Source organism: Protopterus annectens, chromosome 10.part0 (genome assembly GCF_019279795.1).
Source record: "Protopterus annectens isolate FY-2018-M chromosome 10.part0, PAN1.0, whole genome shotgun sequence".
Taxonomy (NCBI): domain Eukaryota; kingdom Metazoa; phylum Chordata; order Ceratodontiformes; family Protopteridae; genus Protopterus; species Protopterus annectens.
The window spans coordinates 1,308,118,048-1,308,138,869 of record NC_056744.1 but is presented as its reverse complement, the minus strand read 5'-3'; the positions used below and the strand labels follow the sequence as shown (position 1 = coordinate 1,308,138,869).

Here is a 20,822-nt window from a genome sequence, read left to right as displayed (position 1 = left end):
TCGTTTAGCTTTGACTACTGACTTTTTAAAACTTGTTTGCTGGGGTTTTGTCTGAGCTGACTTTTTATAAAATACTTTTTATGATACATTTAGCATGTTACAGCAGCAGTGGGCAGCTGTCAAAAACTATGCTAAAGCCTTAACATTCTAAGCAATATACAAACATGGCACAGTGGTGCAGTGGTAGTGTTGTCACCTCACACCAAGAGGTTCTCCAGTTCAATTCTTGGCTGGAGTGCCATCTGTGCGGAGTCCGCATGTCCTCCCTGTGTTCTTGTGGGTTTTCTCTGGATACTCTGGTTCCCTCCCATGTTACAAAGCTATGCATTGAGTGTTTTCCCACCAGGCCTCAGCTGAAAATTGGCTTTGTTCCAAGTCGGACTTTTCCAGTAAACAAATATTAAATAAACACACTAATGTGCAGGGGTTTTGCCAGAAATCTGCATTTTGTACTCAGACTTAATGTTGTTGCTTCCCCCCATCATTTTACAAATGTACTCAACCCTTTAAATTCTAGCCCTAGGCATATAAAACAATAAGTGAGAAGGTCACTGAAAAACCAATCAGTAAAAATAAAATGAAAAGTCTAGCAAAGCTAGAACATCCACTGAGTGACCTCCCAAACCTCTTGTATCAGAGGCACATGGGATATATGCAAATGACCCTTATGAACATCAGGTGTTTCAGCTCATTGACGATTCTGAATGCCCATGACTTGTTTCGTAATTTTAATGGACAATTTCTGGCCAATAAAGCCAAACCCCACTAGCTGTGGATATACATATTTCGGCCTTGTTATGACCTTGTCAGCACAGCACAAACAGAGTGTTTGACTAAGCATAAGAAACACAGGGCTGTCATCAAGGCCGAAATATGCATATCCACAGCTAGTGGGGTTTGGCTTTATTGGCCTGAGATTGCCGATTAAAATGACGGAACAGGTCATGGGCATTCAGAATCGCCAATTACCTGAAACACCTGATGTTCATAAGAGTCATTTGCATATATCCCATGTGCCTCAGATACAAGAGGTTTGAGAGGTCATTCAGTGGAAGTTCTAGCTTTGCTAGAGCCCTAGACATATACGAGGAGGACTTGTTTTCAATTGCTAAGATTTATACCCATAAAAAGCTATTTTTAGACCTGTGCTCCTTTTACACAGGCATCATACCTCTCAACTGCCCAGATTTTTGCCTCATAGGTCTGTTTCTCATAAAATCTGTTTTTTTAGCAAATCAATGGGATGAACTGAGGACTGAAGTCAATAAATGACATACATTTGAGTTTCAGACTTCATATTCTTCAGAAAAAATGCATGCTAAGACAAATCCTATTATTCTTTCAACTTTCTAAGTTTATAAGAGCAATATTTAAAATCTGTCCCTAATGTTGGGCCTTTGTCACCCCATCGCGTCAGACTTTGTCCAGATTTATTGCACTAAGAGGTTGAGCGGTATGATGGCATTGTTTGTATATCTCTATACTGTTTGTATTAGTTTACAAAATTCTAAACATTCTGTGCTTTTTGAGTGTTGAAGTTTCCAGGAGATGCTCGGAAAAAAATGTACCATTTGAGTACAATGAGTATGCCTAACTACACCCTTGTTGCTATAGTCCAGTGTTCTCCATTATTGTCATCACCAACATCGTAGAAGTTTTACCACTGCTGGATGTCATAAGAAAATACAATGAGATCTAATTCTAGGTCTGAAACATTGGGGAAAACTAAATTACTGGAAAAATAACAAAACAATGAGTCACTTTAAGTTAAGCTAGCAATCTGCTACCAGATATTTTTTTTCAAACTTTCGCGCTTTATCAGTCGTAAAGCTTGTATACTGGTTGTCTGACGTAGCTAGTTGTGAACGATTGGTTTTATTTCGCATTTTCTTATACAGTATTGTTAGCAACGTGCCTTCTATTATCCAATAGGATGGAGGATTGCTCAAACCTGGAAGCCGTACAGCGTGTGTTGTGAAAAAAAAAACTGAGTGTGTTAGGGGAGGTTACTGTAATTTGCATGTAGTGTTTTCCTCGCTAATCATGGTTGTATGTACAGTGTTATGTGTGTTTGTAGTGGCTTTTACCGCTGGAAGTTCCGTGGAGGTTCAGAGACCCAGAGGGGTATCTTTGACAAGTAGGTGTTTGTAATTTAAGCTGAATGGATGCTTACTTGTAATGTCCTTCTGATTTGATTAAATAGCAGAGGACCCTCGTATGTCATTGTTAGCGAGTCTGCCAAGGCGGAAGTGTATACTGGAAAGTGTAGCTTTGTAAAAAGAACTATGTTCTATAACACAGGTTGAAGTAACGAGCCAGATGTGTGCATTACGTAAATTAAAAAGTTTGGATGCGTTCGTTCTCAGTTAAAAGCTTAATAGTGGGATCAGTCGTTTGACGCGTTAAGTTTCTGTCATTGCTTACCTCTTAAGTGTACCTCATTACGAGGAACGTTCCCCTTTAGGGGTCTTCAAAAGTTAATGTTCCCCAAAACTCCACATTGAAAGGGTCTGTCACACATTTAACTGATACGCATGGTGAATAGAAAATAATCATAAAAAGATTTTTTAATAAATTAGTAAGTAAAACCATTATAGTTTAACCATCCTATGACCTTAGTTGAAGTTGTTGGTATGTGTTCCACATTAGGACTAGTGTTTCTCATTTTGGAGACGGAAGGTTGAGAGCTATGACTGTATGTCTACTTGTTCTGCAGCTAGCATTTTGCCTGTGCTGATGGAAAATTTATTTATTTATTTATTTGCAGTTGGTTTACCAGGATAGTCCATTGGGCCTAAAAGAACCCGTTTTCAATGGAGTCCTGGGGAGAAAAGCTCCAAAAAAGAACAGACAAACAGAATAAGTACATACATTTAAAAAGCTTCTTAATGCAAACTAACAGACAAGTTGAAAACAACATAGCTAGGCTACTTATACAATGTAAAAAAGAAAAGTCTGAAGGTTGAGGATTCTATTCCTGCACAGTTAAACTGCCTCAGTTCTAAGTACCTTTGATGTAAAAACATCTCCTGGCAGTACTTTTTTTTTCTTTTCCATGAGAAAATCTCATTCATTCTGATACAGTCCTTTTAGTCCAGTTCAGGGTCCTCAGAGCTTTGAACTGTTCTGGACCAACCTGTTTCAGCACAAACACACACAAAAACAAGCCGGATGTATGTCTTCATAGCCTTGAGTAAAAAAAGAACAAAATGCCATAAATCAACTATAATTATGTATGTCTTCTTATCCCCAAGAGTAAATAAGAAGAAAATGCCATAAATCAGCTATAATTACAGTCATAATTATTTATTTATTTGCATTTCTTGACCTGGAATGTCCGACTGGACGCAGGTCCATTTTCAGCGGAGGCCCAGAGAGAAAAGCTCCACAAATTAAAATATTACAGACATAGTTACAGATTAAGAATCCTAGCAATTATCCTTATTGTAACAAGAGACTGCACGTGCTGACAACATGATAAAATTAATTGTAAAATATATCATGAATTACTAATAGTAAATCTTAACTACCTGAAACTTGTTTATTTGTAACTGCAAAATATTCGTCAGGTAGAACATTGTCATGATCATCAGTCGAGTGCATGTTCAAATTAAATGCACTTAGCATTGCTGTTGGGATAAGTCCATTGCAATACATCCCTTTGTGCTTCATGTAGCTTTGAATGCGTAACTTCCAGCATGCCTTGCTGCATTTTGTTTCTTAGTTTCGTTTTAATCAGATTTAATTTCAGAGAAAGTTTAGCTGCATTACTGAAAGGAGTTGTCAACACACTTGAGGCAAAGTGTCCCAGCTGTAGAAAGTCAAAATCCCCAGAAGCACCCGTGTGATTTGCTGTGGTTATCTGAAACTGCTCAACATTGTTATCGCTGAAGTTTGGCCATGACATTGTGCCAATTCGCATTCACTGCTGGTCCAGATCTCCCAAATTCCCTTTGTAGAGAGGTAACAATGACTAACAATGACAACTTTGACAGTTGTGGTTTCTGTGCTCCAAGGCCGATAGAAGGTGAGAGATAAGCCAGAGAGACTAGATGCTGCACATTTGCCATCAGTCGCTGACATAAACACGGTTTAATACAGTGCTTACCCAGACAGCCACAAAATAACTTTTTAATGAAGTGCAGTCTTTTGTTACAATAGGGTTTATTATGATTTTAATTATAGCTGATTTATGGCATTTTGTTCTTATTTACTCTTGGGGATATGAAATAATACTGTGTTCCACACATAGATTGCCCTGCACCATTCTGTATGTTTTTCGCAAATGACAACTTAAGTAACAATTCCAGATAGTTAATATGACTATAATGCCTAAAACTACTACTACAGGATGTATTAACCAATTTAGCAAATTTTTTCCTGATGTGGACCAACTCGTAAAAATATCCCACCAATTGTGAGCAGTGTCTTTTATGGTCTTTTCAGCCAAATTAAGTAATTTATGTTTTGTAATGATGCTCAATGCTTTATAATACAGAATACTTTTATTTCTTTTTTTCAAATACTCTGAGAATTTTAGTATTCATTATTTTCCTTAAATTATCCAAAGATACAGATGTATTGGAAAGCTGTATTAAATCATAACTCCAATTTATGGAAGTGTTCACTTCTATGGTTTTAGTAAACGCATAACTCTGATTATTCCATTTAAGGAAATCAACGTGTGATTAAACATCCTACAAAAGGTAAATTTAAGTTATGACCTACATCCTGGTCTGTAACCAGACAAATGTACTGGGGAGCTGCTTCTATAAAGATTTGAAAAGAAGACAGCATAATGTTCCACTCGCACAGATTTACAGAAGTGGTGCAGTAAGCATGGTTCATCGACAGGCGAATGCTGCTCACAAATTAACCCATTTTGAGTTTGTGTACAATATTCAATTTTGTGTTTTTCCTCTCATATCTATGTAATTACCTTCAAATTGTGGCAGCCAATATTCATATCCTTCTGGAACTAGAAATGTCATTGGTAATACTGTAAATTGACACATAACAGTGGTATCAGTAACATAATGTGAAAACTGTCCTGTGCAATATTGCGGAGTACAGTATGTTACTTCAGTATATAATTTAATTCAATCTGTATCAGGTACCCATTTATGAAACAGTTGTTGCAAAACATTTTCATTCTGTAACATCAATTCAGTTTGTATTTTATTCTCTTGAATGTCTGCATACAAAGATTGCAAAGTGCATTTTGTCCAATTTACAAAGGTAGTCATATTACCATCAAAATTTAACTGATGCAACTGCATAGTATCATAATTGTCTAAAAATTGCTGCTGATAATTTAAATTATGCAGATGTGCTTTCCATATGTCTGGATTCCAGAAAGCTTGTAAATATATAATCTGCGAGATCTCCCACCACTGTTTTTAATTGATTAGCCAAAACTTCAATATCTGCTGCATTAAGAGCCCCCATTCCGGTATCCAAACCTCCCAGCAGAGTGTCATACCATGCTCTTTTGTATCTGCACCTGCCTGTGTCTGGGAATGTGACATTAAAATGTACCATTACTTTTTGATACTGTCTACCTACCTTTTTACAGGTAGAAGGGATTCTAATTAAATGATCTGTATGAACAGAAGTAGGTTTACCTGTCAATATGGATATTATATATGCCCAATATTTAGGGCCTGTGATGGCTGTGCCATTAGTACATATTACAGAAATTCCAGTAGTAAAATTTAGTTTTGTTTCTCTACTGTTGGGAGAGATACTCATCCCCTGTGTAGTACCATTACTACATGTTTTTGTATATGCAAGAAATATTGCTTTTACTGCCGTTGGATATTCCTGTTAATTTATTCCTTTTTCCAAATAAGGGATTTGAAATTGACAATATTTAAGAGAAACTTTGGAGGTAAATTTAAGGGTTACCCTAGGACTATTTGGTCGGATATAATGATGAGCCATGACTGTAGACCAAAAGGTAATATTACTAGGATATTTTACATACCCAAAGGTACAACCATCATTAGATGGACAAGTGAAGTTGTCCTGCTGTTTTGCCCGCAAAACCAATTTGTCTTTGAACACTCATGCCAACCTAGTCTAAAAATGTTATTGTACTGGTTTATTTTCCAAACTTGCACTTTTCCTGTTTGACACCCTACCCCAAGGGCTCCAATTAGTACAGTTAGTACAATAACAGACAGCTTCTTCATTATGTACAATAGTATAACCTCTCTATGCGAGAGTAAACCATTTGAAAAGTTGTTTTGATAGATGCTTTTTCAGCTGTTTCAAACTTGGCATTTGCTGTGTGTCTACAAAAAAACACAAAACATGGTCACTTAATGACTTTCAACTGATCTCTGTGAACAAGAATAATTTTGTTCTTTTTCTTCCCTTTAACTTTGTACACTAGAGGTCCTAACTGAGTGATTATTTCAAAAGGTCCTTGCCAATTGCTATTCCATGGACTGTCCGTCTGGAATGTTTTAATTAATACCTGTGTCCCAGGGGGAAGGTTTTCTTCTGGCATAACAGGATCCTTTGATCGTAATTTAAATGCCTGCATTTGTGATAGACTTTGACACAATTCACAAATATCTTTCAACCATTGCTGGTGCTGTGCTATTTCTAGTAATGGTCTATTTGTACTGACAGTAGGATCGAATGGCAGTTGTACAGGCATTTGTCTACCTGTCATGACTTCAAAAGGTGAAACCCCTGTCTTACTGTGAGGAGTTGCTCTGACACCCAGCAAGATTCCAGGTAAATGCTTTACCCAATTTACACCTTTTTCCAAGCAGGCTTTCTTAAGGCGTTCCTTAAGAGTCCTGTTCATTCTTTCAACAATCCCATTGGACTGAGGATGGTAAGGAACATGAAATCTTTGCTGGATACCAAGCAAATCACACAGTGCTTTTATCAGTTTACTGACAAACTGTGGTCTGTTACCGGATTCGAAAACTCGTGGCCATCCCCAATGACAAAAGATGTTTTTCTATAAGGCTTCTGCTGTGGCCTTAGCCGTCATTGTTTTGGTAGGAATTGCTTCTACCCACTTTGAGAATACATAAACTACTACCAGAAGGTACCTGTACCCACCTTTAGCTGGGGGTAATGGACCTGCATAATGGATGGCATACCAAGGTCCATCCGCTGGAGTTACCCTTAGTAACTGTGTTTTTTTTTTTTTTAATTGAACATTTACCTGCAAACATATTAAGCATTCAGCATGCACTTAATCACAGATTTTCTTTAGCTGTGGGTGCCAGTACTTGTTACAGTGGGCCATAACTTTTGTGTGCCCAAATGTTTCATTACCTGGTGATTAAACTTCACTAACTGTCGTGCCTGTTGGTATGGAATATAAGGAAGTCTAGAACTGTCTTCAAAACATTTTGCATACTATTGCCCTAGACTGTCTCCTACAAGTGTACATTTTTCTCACTCTTCCTTCAGTCCAAACTTAGTCTGGATCTGCAGCAAATCATGTTGCAAGTTTTGAGCTGAAAATGTCTGTATGGCATGTACTGCAGTAGTTGTCTGATACACCAGAAAAGTGTTCTGTAGTATACAATTGCATTCCTTCCCTGGCTGCCTTTTTTGCCATCTGATCTGTATAGTTATTTAACTGAAAAATCTCATTTGTAGCTTTCTGATGAGCTTTTACCTTTAAAATGCTGTAGTAACCCACAAGGGACTGACTACGAACTAAATCCCAAATAGTCTGTAACATAGGGGCATGCTTGAGCAGTTTGCCCATATTATCAACAAATCCTCTCCTTGCCCATGTAGACATGTGCAGCCGGAGAGAATTGACTATGTAAGCACTGTCTGAAAAAATATTGACAGGTGGAAAATGTTGTAACACATAACTGCTTCTAGTTCAGCTCGTTGAGCAGACATATGCCCTGGTAACTGTATCAAAGTTGGCTGTTCCATAGAATGGTTTTCTGGCACTACTGCAAATCCAGTTCTATACTGTCCATTATCCCAATATCGAGCACAGTCAACAAAGACGGCTGGTCTGTATTTCTGAAAATCAGGAGACAGAATGGGCCTTTCTGGATTTGAAATGTGTTGAATGCAGTCATGTCTTTTTCCTTCATATCCCATGAAGTTGGATAAGTAATACTTATCTCCTGCCTTTATTGTAATTCGCTTAATTTTAAATAATGCTAGCCATTTTGCAAACACTGCTTGACTGACGTCATCAGTCAGTTTATTTAGCTGAGTCCCACTGACCAAAGCTTGCATGGTATAATGTGGTGTCTGTACTATGATGTCCTTTGAGAAAACTGTTACTCAGTTTGTTTCAAACACTAATAAATGGCCAAAAGTTGCTGAATACATGGGTGATATCCCCTCTCAACATGTGCCAGTTTCCTACTGAAAAATGTAAAAAGACATAAAGTCTTTTCCATTCTAGCATCAGAGCCTCGAGGCTACTCTGTAAGAGCACAACAGAGAGTGTGTTTGGACCAGCTGCTGCTTGTAGCACAAAAGGACAGGTTAAACTTGGAGCCATTAGCTCTGTAGCCTTAGCCAATGCTACCTTTAAGTCACAAAAGGCTGTATTTTCCTTTGGCCCCCACTCCAAAAAGGTTCATAGGTAGGTACTAGGCTATCGGCCCTGGGGCCTATATACAAGCCCAGCCAAAAAGGTACTCTGGCTTTTGACACCCAAGAAAATTATTTTTCTGTGTCACCGTCTAGCAAAGCCACAGAAGTGATCCCCAGGGTGAATTTCCTATTTCCCATCCAATCATCAAGATTTTTCTTGAGTGCTAATGAGGAGCTTTGTTTGATATAGATAGGTAGTTTATTCCAGAGTATGGGAAGTCTCTGGGACAGGAATCTATCCCTCCGGCATGTTCTGTTTATTGTGGTGACAAGGTTTATGTCCCTAGAGCGTGTAGCTTGGAGGGATTGGGATTTCTTTAAGAGGAGCATGTCCAACAGCTCTGGGTTTGACACAGCTTTGTATGTTAGGCAGAGATCACCTCCGAGTAGGCGATATGAGTAAAGCTGGAGCTTTTTGAGACTGTCTGCGTAGGGCATCTGTTTGAGGCTGGTAATCCTTTGTGAGGTATTTTTGCAGCCTTTCCAGTTGTTGTAGATGTCTTGTGAGGTACATACCAAAAGGGGTGTTTGTACTCTATAATGGGTCTAATGAGTGATGAGTAGAGGGGAGCAGTGATCTCTTTTTTTCTGGGTGAGAAACCTTTTATGATGAGGTGTGCCACGTAGAAGGATTTCCTGTCAACTGTGGCAATGTGATTATCAAAGGAGAGACTACTGTCCACCTGTGTCCCAAGGTCTCTTATCACACTTTCTGTGTTAAGTATACTACCGCCTATGTTGTAGTTCATGGGTACGGAGTTTTTACCAAAGGGGATGAACAATGCACTTTTTGGCATTGAGCTTGAGGCCATGGCTTTGACACCAGGCATCTGTCTCGGTGAGGCCCTTTTGTAGGAAGACTACATCATTAGGAGTTTCAATTATGGCTCCTAGTTTGCAGTCATCTGCCAACTTAGTTAGCCAAAGACCTTCTGTGTTAGCATGTACTTCAGAGAAGTTGATGCCAAACAGGAGAGGACCCAGGACTGAACCCTATGGTACTCCACCTGTCACTGGTCTGAAGTTGGATTTGAATAGTTCCTTTTGGTTAGAAAGCATGCCATACAGAGGAATTGCCATGCTGGCATAATCCTCTATGAATTCCCGATTGTAATTCACGATACCTAGGAATTTGTGCAAATCTGGAATAGTAATCGGTTTATCCATTTGCAAGATTCCTTGGCACCCTGTCCGAAAAAGGAGTACACCCAGAAGGATGTAAGATAGTACCTAGAAATTTTACTTCAAATGGCATGAATTGTACTTTTCACTTTTTACCTTAAATCCTGCTTCTTGCAGTGTTTGAAGGACATGTATTACCTTAGCTAAATGCTATTTTTTTGCTTCAGACACAATTAGTGTATTCTTGCCCTTTGGCTGTTACCCACCCTCCCTTTTTGTAAAGGGACCTGCATATTTTAACTCTGTACCATAGCCCATGTACTGACTGTACTCATGGTAGTATCTACTTGCAAACAGATTATAAATTTCAGTACCAGTAACATTTTATGTTATGCAACATTCCTTGTAACTACCCATTCCGGCCTGGAAAGATATGAGCTTGCATACTTTTTTCCTTTCTTTACCTTTGGTAACTTGCTTAACTATGCATAATACTGCTTTTGAATACTGTTTTTGCTGGAGTCTTTGCTATTTTTTATGCTGCCATACGATTACAAAATATTGTAAGAAACAAAAGAGATACCTTTGCTGTTGTCTGCCTTTTGCTGCACTTGGTAAAGAAAATACATGCATGTCAGTCTTGAGGTCATGTCTGTACTGCGTTTAACTACTGTAGCAAATTATTGTTTGTCAGCGTAGTTAACTGCTGTTGCTTTAACTCTTTACTAGCCAGACTATATTTGTCTGTATTCTGTTCTGCTGACTTTAAATCTGTCAGTTTACCACAAACCTCGTCTCTGTTACTGTGCAGTGCTTTTATGCCGCTTTTGCTTTATATAAGCCATGAAACGCTGAGGAATAAAATTCCAGAAGCAAGTGTATCATTGCATACATTGCCTACAGTTTTTAGAACCCAAGCTTCAAATGTAATCCTGTTATTAAAAATACCCTTCTGTTCATCCCACTTAGGGAGAGTTTTTAACATTAGTTAAATATGCTGTTTTAGCAGCCTCAGATTTCTGTGTCTCTGAGCTTGTAGTCATGCTGTGTGTCAGCCAGTTGCCTGTCATATGTCTATTGCAAAGGAACAGTTAACCCTTTTATTATACAAATAGCTTTACTGCCTTGTTTAATAACAGTTTGTCTTAATTTTAGTCTGTGAGACTTTCAAAACTGAGAAAATTCTTTTGTACATTTAGCAGTGTCAGCATGCATTTTACCAGCCGCATTGCATTTATCACAGTAAATCTGAAAGTGACCCATGAGTCAAAATCTTGCTGGTTGCTAGTTTTAGCAATCCAGTCTTTAAACTTCTGCAAATCAGACTGTAAAGTACAAACTTTGACATCCACATCACCCTTGTCTGTGCTTCAAGCATTACTTTATCCTGGTTGTGTTCCAGGTTTTGTACAACACGTAAAATACGTTTATGACAAGGTATGCAAAAAGCAACATTTAAATAAAACATTTCTGTACATTCTGTGACACTTCTGCCCAATGTAGTAAAGACTTACAGGTGCTAACATGCAGATTATACTATGTATTTAAATAATTCAAAACAGTGTAAGAAACTTCTCTGTGTGGAAGATTTTCAGTCCATATATTTCTAGTTAATCACTGTATATTAATCAGATCAGACAATAGTAGTAGAAGTAGCGAATGTAAACTCGTCAAGTCAAAAAGTAATAATAGAAAATATATAATTCTACAGCATTACTAAGTATTTGAAAGTAATCCAAGCAAGGCAGGCAGTCTGTTTCCAGTCGAAAATCCTTTACTTAATAAATAAAACCTGATTAATATACAGTGATTAACTAGAAATATATGGACTGAAAATCTTCCACACAGAGAAGTTTACACTGTTTTGTTTTTAGACCCACTACACTTTAGTGGGTTGTTTTGAGACTTCGGGGATACCACGGAGATTACTTGTATTTAAATAATTCCATACATCTACATACAACTCGGATACATCAACAGCAAAAGATGTAGTGCATTTCTTGGCATTTTCATAAATTGCATTCATTGGTAAAAGAAAAACAGAAGAAAATATTTACCACAAATGTTCAGGACAAGGTGGCCAGTCTTGACACGAAGATCAGTTGTGGAAGAATTTTTTGCTGTCAGTCACTAGATGCTGGTGATGTTAGGTCAGGCAGTATGTCCTACACCTCGTATTTCACCAAATGTCTGAAGAAAAATTACCATACTGCCCTGTACTTCACTTGCAGTGTTTTCATCCGCCAGGCAATGGATGAAGTAGTAGGAAAAAAGAAGTCGACTCGAGAAGAACTATGCAGGAATGTCACACTGTGAGTGGTACCTCTGCAGGTCACACCTCCCTGTTTTGTTCAAACTGGCCTGGTCTCGCCACTGTAAAATTTATGTTGCTACGCCGAAAGGTAGTCTGCACCATTACTCAATGAAAACAATTGAGCCAGTTCAATCTGATGTGAACATTCCTTTACTGCATATGAGGTTACATCTAGTGTAACGATGAATGATACACATGTCGTAAAAACCGTACTTCAGCTTTACAGCCTCAACTGTAAGGATCAATGTCTGACATACAAAAGAAGAAGTCCAAACTTTATAGTTTCTTTCTAGCTTACATCAGCCGTTTAGTGAATATACCAGAATCCCATGAAGCTGGTCTGCTGACAGTTTGTTTCCCATGTTTTCCGTTCCTGAAGAATAACTCCTCTGCCTTGCTCTTATCCTGCATGTCCTGTTGATGAGACACAGCTGCATACAAGAATTCATCTTGACCTGCTTGTAGATAATAAATTTCACAAACTGCATAGTTTATAAAGAAAAAATAATTTGCTTCTAATTTCTAATAACAATGAATGCCAGGCCATATGCCTTCTTGCCAAGAGTATAAACTATGTGCACTTGTACTACACCAGAAGCAGAGTATTTATTTTACATTTTCAGACAAATTCACTGAAAACCATTTTTAACTTGTTCACTGCTGAAAGTAGAATATATCAAATCTCACACCTACATCACCAACAACATAACATTTGTGAATTTTTTTTTTAATCCAATTAAAAGTTAAGAGATCAGAAGCATGCATTTTATGAACATTAAGAAGTATTAAACTCTAATGCCCTTCATTACAGACTGACTAAGCCTTGGTAATTTATCTTAAAACCCAAAAAAACTAGAGGCAAAGTCACGGACGTTGACAGTAGAACAACATGTTTTGCAATCAAACACATTTTCTGAACTAGGAAGGTCTAATGCCTGATGACTAATTGTAATTTTCTGTGGTTTAGCATAAAAAAAAAAAAATATATCAGGAACGGGACAAAATCAAGGCCATAGAAATGTATAGTGCTTCAAGTGAAGGATCATTTACCATCAGCTAGTGTATTTGTTGGGGTTTTGTCTGACATGACGTTTTGTAATATACTGTTTGTGATGAGGTTTAGTTTCTTACAGCAACACAGAGCAGCTGTCAAGCAGTGCTAATGCCATAACATTCTAAAGAGTACACATGCACACTTCTGCAGTCCAGTGTTCTCCATTATCGCTACAGCCCTTCTACATCCCACCTAAGATTGATGCTAGTCCATTAGTTACTGTGGATGACAAATGCATATCATATACAATCTAAGCTACAGTTCAGTGAAAAACTATCACTTTTCTTTTACACACGCACATTCTGCATAGGTTCCCGAAGTATGATGTGTGTGTCTATTAGGCTGGTGTTCTCCAGCTCTTTGCAACAACCAACATACTAATCAACTTTACCTATGTCCCTATACTAGCCAAGTTGTCTTTCTGGGTCATTTTAAGCCTAACCAATTTCCCAAATGTGAGAATCAAACTGTATACCGTGTGTCTGTGGCATAAACACCTTAACTGTTATGTCAACCTTCTACAGAAAAAGTGAAAAAAAAAAATCCAGGTATTATTTTTCACTGAAAAGCTGACAGTTTGATTCACGTTAATGTAAGTTTGCTGGAAATATAGCTTTAATATTTGACATTTAGAAAACTGCAAACCTGTGTCCTCTCAGTTACATATTTTACAACAAAGTTTTGAAATAGACTACTGACACCGAGGTAAGTATGGCCTTGCCTTTTACTCCACTTTCATCTGTTTCATCATCATCTTCTTTCGGCTGTTCCCGTTAGGGGTCGCCACAGCAGATCACCTGTTTCCATTTCTTCCTGTCCTCTGCATCTTGCTCTGTCACACCAACCACCTGCATGTCCTCTCTCACCACATCCATAAACCTCATCTTAGGCCTTCCTCTTTTCCTGTTACCTGGTAGCTTCATCCTTGGCATCTTTTTCCCAATATACTAAGCATCCCTCCTCAGCACATGTCCAAACCAACGTAATCGTGCCTCTCTGGCTTTGTCTCCAACCTGGGCTGACCCTCTAATATACTTATTCCTAATCCTGTCCACCCTCGTCACACCTAGTGCAAATCTTAACATCTTTAATTCTGCCACATCCAGCTCAAACTCCTACCTTTTTGTCAATGCCACTGTCTCCAATCCGTATAACATAGCTGGTCTCACTACACTTTTGTAGACCTTCCCTTTCACTCTTACAGGTACTCGTCTGTCACAAGTCACTCCTGACACTCTTCTCCACCCACTCCATCCTGCCTGTACTCTCTTCTTCACCTCTCTTCCACACTCACTGTTACTCTGAACTATTGACCCCCATGTATTTAAACTCCTCCACCTTCGTCACCTCTACTCCTTGCATCCTCACCATTCCTCTATCCTCCCTCTCATTCACACACATATATTCTGTCTTAGTCCTGCTGACCTTCATTCCTCTTTTCTCTAGAGCATATCTCCATCTCTCTAGGGTCTCCTCGACCTGTTCCCTACTCTCACTACAGATCACAATGTCATCTGCAAACATCATAGTCCACGGGGACTCCTGTCTGATCTCATCTGTCAACCTGTCCATCAACATTGCAAATAAGAAAGGGCTCAGAGCTGATCCTTGATGTAACCCCACCTCCACCTTAAACGCATCCGTCACTCCCACCGCAGACTTCACCGCTGTCACACTACTCTCGTACATATCCTGTACCACTCTTACATACTTTTCTGACACTCCTGACTTCCTCATACAATACCACAAATCCTCTCTAGGCACCCTGTCATATGCTTTCTCTAAGTCTACAAAAACACAATGCAACTCCTTCCGACATTCTCTGTACTTCTCCATCAACACTGTCAGAGCAAAGATCGCATCTGTAGTGCTCTTTCCTGGCATGAAACCATACTGCTGATCACTAATCATCACGTCCCTGCTTAACCTTGCTTCCACTACTCTTTCCCATAACTTCATGCTGTGACTGATCAATTTTATCCCTCTGTAGTTACTACAGCTCTGCACATCACCCTTATTCTTAAAAATCGGTACCAAAACACTTTTTCTCCATTCCTCAGGCATCCTCTCACTTTCCAAGATTTCATTAAACAATCTGGTTAAAAACTCCACTGCCATTTCAACTAAACACCTCAATGCTTCCACAGGTATGTCATCTGGGCCAACAGCCTTTCCATTCTTCATTCTCTTCATAGCTATCCTTACTTTCTCCTTGCTAATCCATTGTACTTCATGATTTACTATCCCTACATCATCCAACCTTCTCTCCCTGTCATTCTCGTCATTCATCAACCCCTCAAAGTACTCTTTCCATCTCCTCAACACACTCTCCTCGCTTGTGAGTATGTTTCCCTCATTATCCTTTATCACCTTTACCTGCTGCACATCTTTCCTAGCTCAGTCCCTCTGTCTAGCCAATCGGTACAGGTTCTTTTCTCCCTCCTTAGTGTCCAACCTTTCATACAACTCTTCATATGCCTTATCCTTAGCCTTCGCCACCTCTCTCTCTGCCATGCACCTCATCTCCTTATACTCCTGTCTACTTTCTTCATCTCTCTGACAATCCCACTTCTTCTTTGCCAACCTCTTTCTCTGTATACTCTCCTGTACTTCCAGATTCCATCACCATGTCTCCTTGTCGTCCTTCCTCTGTCCAGATGTGATACCAAGCACCTTTCTAGCTGTCTCCCTTACTAGCTCTGCTGTAGTTACCCAGCTATTTGGTAACTCTTCACTGCCACCCAGTGCCTGCCTTAACTCATCCCTGAACTCCACCTCACAATTACCCTTTTTCAATTTCCACCACTTGATCCTTGGTGCTGCCCTCACACTCCTTCTCCTCTTCTTGATAACCAACGTCATCCTACAAACCACTATCCTATGCTGCCTAACGACACTTTCTCCGTTCGCCACTTTACAGTCTCCAATCTCCTTCAAACTGGCCCTCCTACATAAGGTATAATCCACCTGTGTGCATCTTCCTCCACTGTTGTATGTCACCCTATGCTCCTCCCTCTTGTTAAAATATGTATTTACCACAGCCATGTCCATCCTTTTCGCAAAATCCACTACCATCTGACCTTCTGCATTCCTTTGTTTAACACCATACATACCCATCACTTCCTCATCCCCTCTGTTCCCTTCACCAACATGCCCACTGAAATCTGCTCCAATCACCACTCTCTTACCCTTGGGTACAGTCATCACCACTTCATCCAGTTCACTCCAAAATTTTTCTTTCTCATCCATTGCACACCCAACTTGTGGAGCATACGCACTAACAACATTCATCATTACACCATCAATTTCCAGCTTCATAAACATCACTCTATTCGACACTCTCTTTTCACCTCCAAAATACTCTCAGCATACTGTTCCTTCAGAATAACTCCTACGCCATTTCTCCTCCCATCCATACCATGATAAAACAATTTGAACCCACCTCCGATACACCTAATCTTACTCCCCTTCCATCTGGTCTCTTGCACACACAATATACCAACCTTCCTTCTGTCCATCATATCAGCTAGCTCTCTCCCTATACCAGTCATACTGCCAACATTCAAAGTTCCGACCATCACTACCACAGTCCTAGCCTTTCTCCTCTCCTCCTGCCTTCGGCCATGTCTTCCGCCTCTTCTCCTCCTTCGGCCAACAGTAGCCCAATTTCTGCCAGCACCCTGTAGGCTAACAGTACTGGTGGCGGTCGTTGTTAACCCGGGCCTCGACCAATCCAGTATAAAAAATTTTCTTGGTGACTGCATGAAATGTTTTGGCGAAGTTTTACACCGGATGCCCTTCCTGACATTCCATTTATCCTTTTATTTTATTCCATTTATTTATTCCTCCCCATTTGTCCGGGCTTGGGACCAGCACAAAGAAATGCACTGTCTTGTACATCCCCAGTGGCTGGTTCTCCACTTTCATCTGTTTACACAAACATTTTCCACTAACTAGTGTGCCCTGAAGCAGAGTAGTAAGTGCAAGAGAAAAAAATATATTTTACTCTACAATTTACACGTCGTTCATGCACAACAATTTACAGAAGAAATAAAAGAAAAAAACCCCACTAGGTTAGTAATGTCATTCACCAGAAAAGGACCTCTAAATAGCACACTTGCATATACCAGCTAACTATTTAAGCAGTATCACAAGCAGTAAAAAACTCATGAAGCCCACTGGGCAACTAAGTGAGCTATATCTAAATAGGCTATGGTGAAATTCTGAAAAAATTGCACTCGACAAGTAACTCAAAAATAACAGAGTACAGATCCCCAGACTCGAGACTCAGGATACCAGTAGTATAGTTAAAAATTGAGAATTTATTCACAATAGTACTAAAATAAAGCCAACACACGGAGCTCTAGTACAGGGTTGAGCGCTTTCATCTGATATATCCCAGATTTCTTCAGAACCAGTTAGCTCCTAAATTACTTACCTTTTAAAACATTTTTGGCTCCAAAAATTCCTTAATTTGGATCCAATAAATACATTTTGACCATAATATTCAACTGTTAGATTATCTAAATTAATTTATCTAAATTAGTTCATAATACTGTATCTTCCTACATGTCATTAAAATCTATATATAAAATATATATATATATATATATATATATATATATATATGTATATGTACCATCTATAAATTAATTAGAGTGTAGGTATATTGTCCCTTCATAATGATGTACAATAATTGTCTAAAATGTCAGAAAACTCTAGAAATACTGTGTAGATGCATACTAAAGTTTCTTAAACCTTATATAAATATGTTCCGTTATTGGGGAAAAGTATGGTGATTACCCATAATATTAACAATGAAAGAGACAAGAAAGTATGTGTTATTAAGTTTAACCCTTATACTAATGTAGTTATAGAAATATTAAAGAAACATTGGGCGTTGATTTCCAGCTCTGGGTCTATTGGGCATATAGTAGGAACCAATATCAGTACAGTATTTAAAACTGGAAGTAATTTAAAAAGAATGCTTGAATATGAAAAAAAGGGCCTACAAGACAAAGAAGGGTACCACTAGATGTGAACATGTAATCACTGCATACACATAAATATTAATTCAAAAATTAAGATAGATAATATTACTAGAACTACAGTAACATGTAGAAATGGGAACTGTAATACCCAATGTATTGTTTACATTGCCACCTGCACAAAATGCTCAGCCTTTTACATAGGAAAAACCGAGAGGAAATTTAAGACCCGTATTTACGAGCATATGTATAGGATTAAAAAAGGGGATTCCAAAAATGCATTAAGCAAGCACATCTTAGAAAAGGGTAAAGACCATACTTTCACTTTTGCTATTATTGACCAGGTAGAGATATGATAGAGGAGGTAACTGGAAAACCTATTTGGCTTGGATTGAAAGTAAGTGGCAAATTTGTATGGACGCCACCACACCACCTGGTATCAATGATTACATTAGTTTAAAACCTTTTCTAGTATTGAATTAATTGAGAATTGTATCACTTTAGAATTGTAACTATTTATTTGTTTACACTATATTCGCTTCTTGTATTCATCTAGATGTTATTAGTTAACTAGCTAATAACTAGCGTTATTAGTCATTTCTATTTAGACAATTTTCGTATTCTCTTGTTTTTGTCTTAATATTGTTTTTAAAAAAATGTAAAAAATGTTTAAAATATGTTTATATAAGATTTAAGAAACTTTAGTATGCATCTACACAGTATTTCTAGAGTTTTCTGACATTTTAGACAATTATTGTACATCATTATGAAGGGACAACATACCTACACTCTAATTTATAGATAGTATATATATATATATATATATATATATATATATATATTTTATATATAGATTTTAATGACATGTAGGAAGATACAGTATTATGAACTAATTTAGATAAATTAATTTAGATAATTTAACAGTTGAATATTATGGTCAAAATGTATTTATTGGATCCAAATTAAGGAATTTTTGGCGCCAAAAATGTTTTAAAAGGAAAGTAATTTAGGGGCTAACTGGTTCTGAAGAAATCTGGGATATATCGGATGAAAGCGCTCAACCCTGTACTAGAGCTCCGTGTGTTGGCTTTATTTTAGTACTATTGTGAATAAATTCTCAATTTTTAACTATACTACTGGTATCCTGAGTCTCGAGTCTGGGGATCTGTACTCTGTTATTTTTGAGAAATTCTGAAAAAAAACTAGTAGCTCGGCTGCCTACTTGAACAGGCTGGCTAAGGAATTGTACACTAACTCAGTATTTATATCCGCAATGAGGTTGGCTGTGCCCAGCATGTAGTTCATAACGCATTGGAACAGGAAGATGCAACAAATTAAAAAAAACTCTTCCTGTGAATGTGCCACTCTGTTTGGCTGCTGTGTGCTTATGTATGTTATCATGGCGCATTACTTACTCAGCCAAATGGAAAGCCACTGTGGCACCACCTGACTTTTGCCTTTCTGCCTGGCTCCGCCTCCAGGAAGTTCCAGTGAATCCAGCCCCCCAAAAAATGCACCCCCAACAGTTTCCAGCCCCAAAACCTGTAACCTGCAGCTGTTCCAAATTTCCTGCAGGCAGCTGCCAAAACCAGCCCAAATGAGCGGGAAAATCATGGACCTGGCAACCCTGGATACCAGATACTTGGTGAAATCCCCTATGGGGGAGGGGAGGGGAGGGCTGCAGCTTCTGCATACAAGGTAGTAGAGCCAAGATGCAGGCAGCTGCCAAAACCAGCCCAGATGGGCGGGAAAACCATGGACCTGGCAATACTGGATACCAGATATTTGGTGAAATCCCCTATGGGGGAGGGGGGGCTACAGCTTTCGCATACAAGGTAATAGAGCCAAGAATTGAAGAAGCAAGTGTGATGAGAGAGCAATGTTAACTACTGCATCATTGTACCAGTCATGTTGCTCAACCTCTAAGTACAAGAAATCTGGACAAAGACTAAAATAATGTAGGGACAAAGGCCAAAAAAATATTGCCCTTATAAACTAAGAGAGGTGCTAGAATAAAATGATTTGTGTTGCCATGCATTTCTAAAGGATATAAAGTCTGAAACTCAAACATATAACATTGCTTAGTGACTTCAGTCCTGAGTGAATTGCCAGAAATCCACACAATTTGAGAACAGACCAAAAATATGAGGCAAAAATCCGTACAGAGAAGTATGATACCACCCAGAATATAACACTCAAAATGCAATAATATCAATTAGTTTCTCTAGTGTTCTGGCCAGACTTTCCCTAGTCATCGAGTGCCACTTGGATCTTCCTGTCAAGTGGGACTAATCTAGTTTGCAAAAGTAAAGGGTTGGGAGGATGACTTAATGGCTAAGGTGTTTGCCTTACAAGCACAAGGTGCAGGATTTGAGTCTCACAAGGGATAATTGCCTACGCTTAAAATGACTCGCAAGGCCAGTTAGCTGTGTACTAAACTGTGAACTAAAAATTGTCACCATTCAAGAAGGAAAGTTTTAAAAATTCCATGTTCATGTTTTCTTTTAAATATTTCTAATATGTTTAATTCTGCTTGTTCAACATATATTAGGCATACTATTAAGTTGTAACCTGGCAAAATTCCAAGCCCCCGTAAACCATGTGAACACTGCTGCCTATGCAGGACTGCTCACAGAAACCCTATACAAGCATGTTAATAGCTGCATAGAGGCAGCTGTACCCACCAGCAAGAGGTACAGAACTAACTCAAAAAATAAGCCTCCCTCGTGGAATCCCATCA

At 38.6% G+C, this 20,822-nt stretch overlaps 1 protein-coding gene across 1 annotated transcript in view; it reads left to right on the top strand.

Moving 5' to 3' along the window:
• Window positions 1-1,949: 1,949 nt before the first annotated feature.
• LOC122814269 (glucosidase 2 subunit beta-like) overlaps window positions 1,950-20,822 on the top strand; it is an 834,731-nt gene continuing 815,858 nt past the window's right edge. Inside the window, exon 1 of the mRNA XM_044086863.1 lies at window positions 1,950-2,137. Coding sequence (XP_043942798.1) covers window positions 2,044-2,137 — 94 coding nt within the window. The 5' untranslated portion in view covers window positions 1,950-2,043. The remainder of the gene's footprint in view (window positions 2,138-20,822) is intronic.